Source organism: Sparus aurata, chromosome 23, assembly GCF_900880675.1.
Source record: "Sparus aurata chromosome 23, fSpaAur1.1, whole genome shotgun sequence".
NCBI lineage: Eukaryota > Metazoa > Chordata > Actinopteri > Spariformes > Sparidae > Sparus > Sparus aurata.
In genome coordinates, this window is record NC_044209.1 from 3,628,698 (window position 1) to 3,641,206 (window position 12,509).

General features: G+C 41.7%; 1 protein-coding gene across 2 annotated transcripts; it reads left to right on the forward strand.

Moving 5' to 3' along the window:
- The first annotated feature begins 1,578 nt into the window (after positions 1-1,578).
- slc16a6b (solute carrier family 16 member 6b) lies at positions 1,579-12,299 on the forward strand. Of its 2 annotated transcripts, none has more exons than XM_030408315.1 (6): positions 1,579-1,638; positions 6,259-6,506; positions 7,086-7,229; positions 8,025-8,153; positions 9,606-10,517; positions 10,604-12,299. In XM_030408315.1, exons 2-6 carry the CDS (start codon positions 6,275-6,277, stop codon positions 10,876-10,878), a joined length of 1,692 nt encoding a protein of 563 aa, XP_030264175.1. In that variant the 5' UTR covers positions 1,579-1,638; positions 6,259-6,274; the 3' UTR covers positions 10,879-12,299. The 2 variants fall into 2 exon arrangements, with proteins under 2 accessions (XP_030264175.1, XP_030264176.1); XM_030408316.1 differs by lacking the exon at positions 1,579-1,638 and adding an exon at positions 2,842-3,204.
- The last annotated feature ends 210 nt before the right edge of the window (positions 12,300-12,509 follow it).

A 12,509-nucleotide genomic window follows, 5' to 3' on the forward strand; every position in this document is an offset into this window, starting at 1 on the left:
GCTGGTCTTTTCACTATGTATTTCCTTTATGGTCTTCTGGTTGCTCCAATCATTACATAACTCAGTAGTTAGCGAGAGCGTTATCACTAGCTGTAACCTCACACCTGGAGGGACAATGCAATGCTGAGGGATGAAAGGTATGTCATCCCAGGGGAGAGATGCAGAAGAAGAGAGGCAGAAGACAAACAATAGATAAAAAATACTGACAGTTAAACCCAAAAGGTAGAAGAAAGAAACACAAGCCTCTGTGTTGATGGGCAAATGTAAGAAACCACATAATTTCAATTGTGTACAAGAATGTTTTTTTAACTAGATCACTGAGACATATCTCTAATATAGTGAAATCTCATTTGTAATACAAAAAAGGTTATTTTTGGATTTCACAAGGATGTGAAAAATATATAAAAATATATAGCTGAGAAGAAAGACACTGTGAGTCAACAGGATCTAAGTTGGAGAAGAGAGAAAATAGTCCAAATCTAATTTTAAACTTAAGAGGGGCACTGTGGTAGAGTGTGGAAGGACAAACATGAAATCTTCTTAAGAATTTGATTGCCCTGTCAGTCCGACAGGACAATCACTGACATGTTGACTGACTTTCATTGAAATTTCTTTTGCTCATTACAAGCCTCTTGTATGTTGGACTTGGGACTTTGGTCACACCATTACCAGTGAGTACACAGCGAACAGGTGGCATGTCAGCGCCATCTTGAATAGGATATCAAGACCTGGTGTGGCACTGAGCCTCCCAGTGACCTCAATACAAGGAAGGACAAACAGTAATTTTCCAAACTTTATGATTGAGCCTCATGTGGGGGTCCTTTAGTTATTAGCTAAAGCTAATATGTCTTCAATCCAATTGAAATAATTCTGATTAGAGATTCCGACTTCAATATATGTATATTGTCTAATCTGCTGGAAATATAACACAAGAACATTTGAGTTTTTTTCAAACTTTATTGAAAAAAAAAAACCCAGTGTAGGTCCATATTCTGATTAGAAGTGGAATATCAGGGTCTGTATAAACATACATATAGTCTCGATAGTCTTCTAATCTTCCTGCATGAAAAATAAAAGGCTGTTGGAGCAAATGTGTATGAAAAGGAAAAAATAGCAGAACAGAATGGTGATGCTGCTCCTGCAGACATGACCACATATTATTTAACATGTTTTAATGGTTTTGTAATTGTACATGTATTTGGAGTTAACACCTCTCTACAATGACTATCACATGTATAACAATTATATCCTTTACCACTATTTTGATCTGACATCAGCATGCCAGTGTTGATTGGTAAATATTGTTGGTAAATATTGAATATTGAAGTTAAAGATTTTTTTACATCTGGGATTTTAATAGAAAATTGCTACCTTGAACAGACACCCATTTGGAAATGAAGGTATTTTTTATAGAAACTGTGATGACAGATTTCCACCAAGCTCTTGCATGCTCCTTAACCAAGTATGATGCCTGAATTTTTTTATGTTGCAACAGGAGTCCAATCAGATTTCAGGGCTGGACCTCGTATAGCCACCCCTTAGACACACCCCTATTTATCTGAATAGAAGCCTACTCCAGGTCAGGGCAGGTCTGTACACTCCACTTTAGTCAAAGGATCAGTCCCAGCTCAGAGACAGGTGAGTCATTAATATATTTTTCAAAACTCACTGGCTAAATTAATCAAGACATTTGTCAAGATTATGACAGATGCATAAACATAAAATGACATAAAGATATCTTTCTTCTGAAAGTGTCAGACAGTTTGCTCATGAAATTATTTCAAATTCCACTTATGTAAGAACATAAGTAGTTCAACTGAAAGACACCTAAATCATCCCGTGATGACTCTTGAACACTGCTCTCAGAGTGCTTTTTCATGGTGTGGAAGTGTGGCACAGAGATTACACCATCTTAAATATCTAAATACCACATATTAATATGCATTCTGCTGCCATGATAAATAAATAGGCAGATTATTTCTGGCTTCATTGTTTTCCAAAAACCAAGCCATGAGTTGACAGAATTAGAATTTCTGAAAGCTTTCTTTGGTGTTGGTGGGAGTTATCAACATTTTGTAAATAGAAATACTATTTGTGACAGTTTTCACAAGTAAATGTGAAAAAAGTTTCACTGTTAGCCCATCTGCATTCTAGTAGCTGTGTAAGGGAAATGCACAGGTGTGTTGTTGACTGATGGTCACACTTCCATTCAGGTAAGGGGGCACGATGTAGATGAAGATGTAGAGAAGAAACTCAAACTCAGAATACCACACTACTCGAACTTGATAAGTGACATTAATGTCATGGCCCACATACAATGGGCAGCTTATGCTACCCGCCTCTGTAGTTTTGGAGAACAAATTCAAACTTGACTTTCTGATATTTACAAAATTAATGAGGTAATATTTACAAACTCAGAAAAATGTAACAAGCTGAGGGTACACACACACACACACACACACACACACACACACCAGGGTGGACGCTTGCACTTGACTGGAATAAACCTGTTCATCCAAGGCGCGCGCCCGGTACACATGGCTTCTAGCAGGCGGCGACGCGCTGTAGCTGCATTACGTCTAGCTTTGCGTGTTCACGTCATTCAGCAGTCATAGCAGCTCTCGCTTGGCAGAATGAGTTATTGGTGTAAAAAATTATAAATATTTAGCTTTTTGAAGCAACAACATTCTTTAAAAGCAAACACCCCAGCTGACACAGGTTACAGACCTATTCAGGTGCCGTTTTAACGATCAGCACTGAAACTGAGGGACGGAGAGATGAAGAGAGAGAGAGAGAGAGAGAGAGAGAGAGGTGGAGAGAGAGAAAGAGAGAGAGACTCTCACGAGGGACGGTCCGCGCGCTCACGAGGCCGTGTGATTTGCGCGCGTTTGAATACCGGCTTGAGCCGGTAAAGAGCTGCCAGAAGAGACAGGAAATAATTGAGTGAAGACAAAAGATGCAGCTGGCTGGAAGGAAAATAGAGCGACGTAACTGCGGATTTACTGACAGTTTGTTAATTTAGCTGAAGCGGGAAGTGGCTCGTATATTACACATTTGAAGAAAGGAAAGCTTTTCTACGTAAATTATTGATCCTCCAGCCTCGTCAACATACCTGTGTTACATTAAAGCCACAATGCAATAAAGACGAGTTAATAAAATCGGCTTCTCTACTGCTTGAGGCGGCTCCTCCAACCTCTCCTGTCGGTAAGTCAGATGTCAGCCCGGCGGGTCCAGCCGGAGGATGCTGTTAGCCTGAGCTCATGTGGAGCAGTGTCAGCTGCTCCGCTTTGTAACGTGAAAAACTAACGTCTGCTAATGCTGTGGTGTCTGACAGTTAGCCAGAAGACATGTCGTATGATTAAGTATATTATCAAACATTAATACACCAGTCATTAGGCCAGACAGGAAGGTAGGCACGCAAATAAATAGTTCACCGTGAGAAATATGGGTTCTCTCTTCGTGTCTGTGTGAGATAACATCTGGGGATCAGAGTTGACCCAGCAGTCAGGATCAGTAACTTAGTGCTGGCTGTCCCGCTGCCTGTGTCGGTGGGTAGGACAGCCCTGGGCTGCAGTGCCCTGACATCATCCCTCCTCCTCCGCACTGCGGTGTGCGGTGTCCCCTCACAGAGGGGGTTCCTGGATGTTGTCTTGGGGCACTTTAAGTTCCAGTTCCAGTGCTCCTTGTTTGCTTCTCCTATAACCTATTGAATTCGAATTCCTACATAATGGTTATTTGGAATGATGCAGTTCTGTAATGTCAGTTTCTGGCAAAGTGTGACATCTTTTTACTGGAAATCTGGGTCAGAAGTATTTTAAAGGAGCCTTCTGTAGTTTCGGTGGACAAATATGAATGAGAATAGAAAGATCTTCACGGAGAGATTTTTTGAATACCTAAACAAACTAGATAAACGCCATATGTTTCTATGACTGAATAAACTAACTAAACATACTGGCCCTAAAGGACAACACAATGTATACGGTTTTACTTTGTTTATATGTGGTGGACCCTGCCACCCACTCTAGCTTCAAACACTGTTCTGGGACCTTGTCTCCCTCTGAGAATGGCTAGTTTATTCACTCAAAATACATATTTCTGAGTTTGTATTATTACCTCATTAATGTTGTAAATATTAACATTTGAAGTTTGAATTTCTTCTCCAAAACTACAGAGTGCCCCTTTAAGGTGGGTAGCATAAGCTGCCCATTGTCTGTGGGCCATGACATTAATGTCACTTAACAAGTCCAAGTAGTCTGAGGAGTCTTTAAAGTATCAGACTACACTACCAGTGTATGAATCTGACAAGAGTGATTCTAATTAGCTCATGTTGCGCTTCCTGGTGACTTTTACTCAGTGGAGATTCCCATGGTGAAATTTTTCCATGGAGTTCAGAGATGACCCGGAGACACACAAAGAGAGAGGCGAGGGAAACAAAGCCAGTAGCAAAAGAATATAATTGGTTTAGGACTTAAACAGAAAATAAAATGTAAATTAACAGAAAACGTCTTAAAGCTAAAGAGCCTGGTCTCCCTACAATTGAATGACCAGACAAAGTTAAATTATACTCGAAGAATATACTTGAGGAAACTCAAAATTAGAGATCACTGCCCTCTCTCCAAAGAAGAGAGCACCAGCAGATCACACAGTGCCAGACACAAGCACAAGGTGACTACTAACATGCAGCAACTGCTGCTATCTGGCCCACTAGCACGAGTGTGAGCCAGCATTAAAGCCCCAGTCCTGAATTGGTTAGGGGGATCAGGTGTGATCCATCACTCACTATTGGTAAGGAGGGGACAACACACAAACGCATCCACAGCACTATTACTGTAACAAGTACATGTATCTGGTATTCAAATAGTTAAAAAGTTTGACATTCCTAGTCAGACCTGTGGCCTCAGCTGTGTGTCTCTTCCGCTTTTCAGCTTGACACAGCAGCCACGCCTTCAGTGATGAAACATCAGCACTGCTTTACATTGTGCTGCTGTTGTCTTAGTGATATAGCCCATGTTTATATCCTTCTCACAGTCACACAGTCATTAGATCCTAGTGGAATACTGCAGTGAGTCAAGGGTTTAAAAATATTTTGGGAAATCATTCTGAATACTTAACATGTCACCACGCCTTCGTTTACATGGACGCTGAATCATTAGAGAACGCATGTTTCCTCTTTTTACTGCTCATCAGTCACACGTGCTGTACGTCACAGTCCACAACACATTCTGAAATGAGGAAGAAAAGGTGGCCAAAAATAAAAGTTTAACTAGACTAGGACTGTGACAATATAATATTTTATGGTGGATGGGGATAAAAACACTCAGGGTAAGTTATTTGTGGTGTATTAACATCATCAGGGTATGAGGATGTGTGACTTTTGAAAAGCCGTCTAGCTCGATAATTGTTTGATTTCATGATATATTTTGAATCAACACATGGGGGAGCCACATCTTTCCAGTGAGTCCAAAATCCTAAACCAGTCGCCATGGCTACAGGTTCTGCTTGCTCATTGTGTCTTGAACAAAAAACTTCAATCTGATGTGTGAAAATAATGGATTTAACCATTATTACAACACATATCAGAATAGAGAGGTTCCATTATCTTAACAAAAACATTATTCTAAACCTGATGCTGAGACCTTTAAAGTTGAGAACACTGATCAATGAGTTACTCAGCATGTGACCAATAAGCTCCATATATAGACCTCAACTGGTAAACACTGGTGCCCCATCATTGAATTGTTTACACCAAGAACATGTCAATACTATGTGATCCAATACATCAGTATACTGTGTCTGCACACATGGTAAAATGGTAATAAAAAGCTTCCACAGAAAGAGGACTTTGCCATTATTTACCAGTTATGTAAAAAAATGGTAGTACACAAAGCTTTAAACTACCGAGTGTTTGACATTTTTGTTTCAATAATGATGATCAATGACCGAACAGTTCCAGGTTTTGTTCCAGATATATTTAACAATAAATCAAATGCAAAGTGGAAAAAAACAATGAAAGACAATGAAGTAAATTGACACATACATTGTCGCTATCAGGGCGTTTTTAGCCTCCTTTAGCTCAATGTTTTGGTGTTTGAGTGCATTTAGTGTTTAATCCAGTCACAGTGCTCGTGACAGCTGTTTTTCCAGCAGCAGCAGCAGCAGCAGCTGTGTTTGTCATAAAAGTCTTTGTGACAGAATTCTTCTGCCCCCAAGTGGACAAAACAATGAACACACTGATGGTATCTGTGTGCCTCCCTCCAGGTGACCTGCTGTAGCCATGAGGATGCTGAAGTCCCTTCATTGCTTGGGTCCAAATGTTTACCCAGAGGTGCCTGATGGCGGCTGGGGCTGGGTTGTGGCTGTAGCCTTCTTCTTGGTGGAGGTCTGCACCTATGGGAGCATCAAGAGCCTGGGCGTCTTCCTTCAGGATATAATGGACGAGTTTGGGGAGAGCAATAGCCGAGTGTCATGGGTCATCTCCATCTGTGTCTTCATTTTTACCTTCACTGGTCAGTCACTTTTTTCATGGGATAACTGTCATTACCACTTAATCTGCTGATTATTTTCTCAGTTCAACTATTAATTGTTTACTGTAAAAAATGTGAGAAATTGCTGAAAAATACCATTGCAGTGTTCCGCAGTTTAAATTGATGACCTCATTTGCCTATTTTATTCAACCACCCAGTAATGTTACTTTAATTGACGACCAAAATGGCTGTTGGTTGGACAGAAGAAGCAGACATCACTACATGCTCCGGAAAGTTATGATGAACATTTTTTCACAATTTAGGGATTAATCAATTAATCGTGAATAAGTTTGGCAGATTAATTAATAATAAAAAGAATTATTACTTGCAGCCATTAAACATACTATTACCCATTTATTGCAAAGCAGCAACAATTGGATTAATCATCCTCAATCTTATTATGAATAAACTGCCTATAATAACTGTGCACCATCCATAAACATGTACAGTCATCAGTGCAGACAGATATTAATGTCTGCATCCAGTCTGCACAGTAATAACAGACCTGATGAGTTCAACACATCGCTATAATGACTGTGCTGTCTTCCACCCTCACCCCAGCCCCACTGTCCACCTTGCTGAGCAACCGCTTTGGTCATCGTCCAGTGGTGATGATGGGAGGTTTCCTCATCAGCCTGGGAACCATCACCTCCGCCTTCACCAGCTCCATCAAGGAGATGTACATCACCATCGGCATTGTTTCAGGTACTTCTCAAACTTGTCAGTATCCATCAGCTCATCCACTCCTCATCTATCTATATGTGTATGTAAATTCCTGCTGATGTTTCCGTTTGTGTGTGTCTTTGTGGATCATCTTAATATACCATTTAGAGTGTGCTCCTGCAGATGTGCCTATCCTGTTTAACAGCCTGTAATGAAAGAACTTAAGGAGTTCCTAGCAGTGCAAACAACAAAGTGTGAACCAATCTATTTCTTGCAGAACTGTCCATTGAATGAGAGGTGATGAACCTCTTCTAAACAACATGCAGTGAGGTCTACTCAACTGTCTTAACTCTCTAGGAATGACTGGCTGAACAGCCAGAGCAGGAAAAACTGAAGCAGCAAACCAAAAAACACTAAATTCCTTTTCAGATGAGTATTGGTGGATCAGGAGGCTGAGGAGGATGGAATAAATTGACTGAATGAAAGTAATGGATTGGATGATGAACAAATTTGTGAATGACTTTTGTATGAGAGCTCACAATCTGCTTTTCTTAGTAGCTCTCCCACTGTGATTGCCATGTCTGCCTCTGAAATGGACCACAGCTAACTTGGCGCTCCCTTCTTCTCTCTGTCTCTCTTTTTTTGTCTTTACATGCATTTTGTCTTTCAGCTGCAGCTGTAACAGAGTTACAGATGAATCATCTCACACAGCCTGCCACCTTTGACAAAGAAGTCACCTGACACCTTGATTTTGACCCACCCCCCTAGCCACGCAGTTTTCCTACCATGCGGGCCAGTGGCTGTCATGTCCCCTTTTCCCCTTCTCTTTGTTTACAGGCCTTGGCTACTGCCTCACCTTCCTCCCCACCATCACCATTGTCACCCAGTACTTCTCTAGACGACGAGCCCTCGTCACCTCCGCGTCTTCTTCCGGAGAAGCCTTCGCCGTATGTGCATTTGCTCCTGGTGAGTGTTCTATTTATTTATGTTGTTTGTTTCGGACATGTCAATTCATAAGCATCACATTTCATCATTGTTCAAATAATACAACACACATGGCCGAAAGGGAAAAGCGGGAGAAGCCAAAGCTTATCAAGTCCCGCCCCCATTACCCACAGTATAAAATCTTCATTCTGATCTTTTCTTGTCTTTTGCAAATTACTTTTTTCTTTTCTTCTCTTTTTTTCTTTTGTTCAGTAACAGAAGGCAGTTAGCTAAGAAATAAGCATAGTAATTACTTATGCTGCCATTATGAAGTAGAACTATTATGGGGAATAATGATGTTACACTCTATAATAACCTTCATTAATAAATGGTACCTTTACAGTACTTAAAAATTGATAGTGATTTCTAATGTTTATAAACCTTTACAACTGCTTAATAAATGGTTTATAAAGCATTTAGTTGTTCATTAACAGTGAAAAATAAAATATAAATATAATATAATATAAATTCATTATAATATAAATTCATTAATAATGACGACAATGAAGTATTCCTAAAGTTGTAACTCGAGCTCCACTGTTTTCCGAGGCTTCTAACCGTATCTCGTCAGTGGAGGGGGTTTGCTTAGTTGTCATATGGTTTGTTGATGGTTTGGTTATCATTCAAAACTTTGGTCATGTGATAATAGAACATCAGCAGGACATTGTAGAATTGGTTATGGCAAGTTCACACAACAAGATTTTATCCTTTTGGAGGTTGCTGACAGAAAGCCCCAAAACAGATGCAAAACAACATGTGAGAGCTGTTCAAATACCCGCTCCAAGTCCACAGGATATCTGGCAGGTTAATTATGTGTTTGAGTCGCAGATAGGTCAGGGAACCAGGTACGAGCTCTAAGTAACTCTCTCAGTTTTCATGACTGAATAAACTGAATGAACAAACTGACCTTAAAGGACAACACAATTTTTACTGTTTTTACTTTGTTTACATGTGGCGGACCCTGCCACCTTTCTAGCCTCAAACAGTGTTCTGGGATCAGAGCAGCTTGTTTAAACACTTGTGAAAAAGAAATACATATTTCTAAGTTTGTATTATGACCTTATTAATATTTTAAATATTACAATTTTGAGGTTGAAATTCTTCTACAAAGCTACAGAGTGCCCCTTAAAGATAAACTGTATGGTGTGAGGAATCGAGCATTAATCAGCTAATCTTGCTAGCATTGTCTATACTTATTGGTTGTTTCACTGTAATCTGCATAATGCAGCGCTGTGGGGCCACACCTGCTTAAATGTATCAGAAACTATGTGTGCGTATTAATTTTTGTGGAGTTGTGACTACTGGCCACTGTGCTGACTAGCATTGAGCCGACTATTTGCCAAGGAAGACTGTGAGATGTGATTGAAAAGCAGAAGAAACTAGTAAGTGGACCTTTAGTAAAAAATAATGACCTCAGCTGTCCCCTCTCCACAGCCTTCACTACACTGAAGGGACACATTGGCTGGCGCTACTGTCTGGTTGTCCTTGGCATGTTACAGGCTTCTGTAATTGGCTGTGGGCTTCTCCTTCGTCCAGTCATCATTAGGCCAAAGCCAGTAAAAGAGGACAATGAATCAGATAGAGAGCCTCTGTCTCTAAAGCAGCTGGAGGCAATTTATGAGCTGGAGAATGAACAAACCAAGACCTCCATCAGCTCAGGAGTGTCCCAGGGCTCTGAGGACTCAGGTGTCACCTCCCTCTCTGCTTCAAATGGAGACCTCCGGACTGCAGGAGCTGAAGCTAAGGCTCTAATGGAGTTTGGAGTGCAGGACAAAGAGGGCCAGGAACAGTCACTGTCCACACCTCCCACCCCGGTTGAGGGCGAACTATCAAAGGTAGAGGCGGGTCCTCTCCAGCCCTCCAGACCCAAACTCCTGGACTTCTCTGTGCTTAAAGACAGCGCTTTCATCTGGTACTCCCTCTTTGGCTTATTCGCCACGCTGGGCTTCTTTGCCCCGCAGCTCTACATCATCGAACTGAGCAAGAGCCGGGGACTGGAGCCCAGCATGGCCTCCTACATGCTCTCTGTGATGGCTGTGGCTGAGATCTTTGGCCGCTTGTCTATCGGGATGGTGTTGAACAAAGTCTGCTGCAGGAAAACCTTGGTGCTGCTGGCCTGTGTGGTTCTGCTGTGCCTGGTGCTGGTGGCCTTCACTATCGTATGGGAGTTCTGGGGCCTTGTGGTGTGCTGCGCCCTCTATGGCTACTTCATGGGCACCGTAGGCTCCACTCACATCCCCATGCTGGCTGAGGAGGACGTGGTGGGCATCGAGAAGATGGCATCATCTGCAGGAGTGTACGTCTTCATCCAGAGCTTTGCCGGGCTTGCAGGGCCCCCACTCGCAGGTACTTTACTGTATAACTTCTCTCTGTTTCCACTCATCAGTGAACCTCTGTGCAAATCCTAACAGCTATCTCATCTGCCCCTCCAGGTGTGTTGGTGGATGTCACACAGAACTATGGTGCGGCCTTCTACTCCTGCGCTGTGGGCATGGGCATCAGTGCCATCTGCCTGGCTCTGGTTGGCCCTGCCAAGTCCGGCATGTGCCAGGGACAGAGCAGAAACAAAGAGAAAGGCAAGAGCTCAGAGAACATGGAGGAGAACATGACTCAGGACAACGACCAGCAAGACTTTTTGGAGGTGGACTTGGACGACAGTCCAGTGAGACGGGCTGTGGAACAGGAAAATGCTGTTAACGTAATATGAATCTTACCACAGCATGACATCACTTGACAACCAATTTCTCACCACCAGGCCCAACAACAAATACAGATGCACTGCGAGACGCTGAAGGAATGTCTTCACAGCTGCTGCTGGTTCCAAATCTCAGGTGTCACTCTCTCACATTTTGACAAGCTTGAAGTTCACTACTACCCAGAGAGGTAGCAGTCTCCCCACTGAGACCAAAGGCACAGCCATGCTGAGCACATGGTGTCTCCCCTTTACTGTTTAACACATTTACACAGATTTCTGTTCCAGCTGCTGAGGACAAAAATGTACTTTGTTGTTGTTTAATTTCATTTTCAGCAGGATTACCTCTATCTCAGGAAAGAAGTGTTGTTGTCATGAAAACTGATTGTCATGAACACCAATTTGATTAAACAGTCATGATATCTGCCTGAAGACTCTGTGACATCATGACTGTGATGTGGTTGTTGGTAGTGGCTCCTACACTGATGCTTTCCAACAGCTTCTTCACTCCTGCGGAACACCTGCATCTTGTGTTTTGTCACACTCAACAACCATGTATAAGTCACTTCTGCGGAAAAGTCTAAAGAGTGAAACACACACCTTGTGGCTTTAACATGTAAGTTTATGTATCCCCTTTGCTAAAGGAACAGCAGACAATCTACCTGTATGCATCTGAAGCATGGAGGATGATTTCACTACCACTAAAGCTGGACAAGACAATTTACTCATGCAGCTTGTACATACACGTTGTCTCCTGTCTGATGGTATTATGCACATGTAATTGAATTTAATTTCTGGCACTATGGAAACTAAAGCAATACTGCAGCAGTGTTCACTGATCATGCAGAATGAATGAAGGAGCTCCAGCACGGTCTGTACATGGAACCTGTGTTCTATGATACCAGGGTTTGTGGTATGCACTCTGCATGAACCTCAGAAACTTACCCCTCCTCAGTTTTGTACAGCTTTGGGTAAAAGTCCTGACTATATCTATTAACATGTTGTCATGATCCTGTTGACAGACTGTAGAATGACCTAGTGACAAGTGACAAAACTGAAAAGCAGTCATGAGACAATAGTAGAGCCTGGTTTACAGTGATTTATTTCCATGGCTAACTGAAGAAAGTGTAGGACTAGAGATGAAACACTTATATATATGCAAAGGTGTGAAAGACAGATTTGACAGGATGAATCTCCTCTGGGAGTCCCTCCTGCAGCTTTAGATCATCACCACACCCACCACAACATGACCACCTTTCCCTAATAATCACTGTATCATCTTTATTTAAACTGTTTATACAATGATTTTATGTCCCTTTTTTAATGAAACTTTTTCATTTTTTTTATTTAATCGAGTCATGGGCAGGTCCCTGCCAGTTGAGTTCTGTACTTCTTTCATTTTGTATTTTCTAAATAAAATCTCCTTTGCACTTGGATCAGTTTTGCATCTGTGGTGCTGCACCGTCTCACCTGATGATGCTGACGTCCATACGGTTTATTCCCCGACACTTTGACACTTGAGACAACATGATTTGAGGGAGATGAAGTGAATCCTCATTCAGCTAACATAACTCTTTAAATTCTTTCTTACCATTTCGGTTATCTGAACCACTACCTGCATAGGTACTAATACAAATAATGTATCA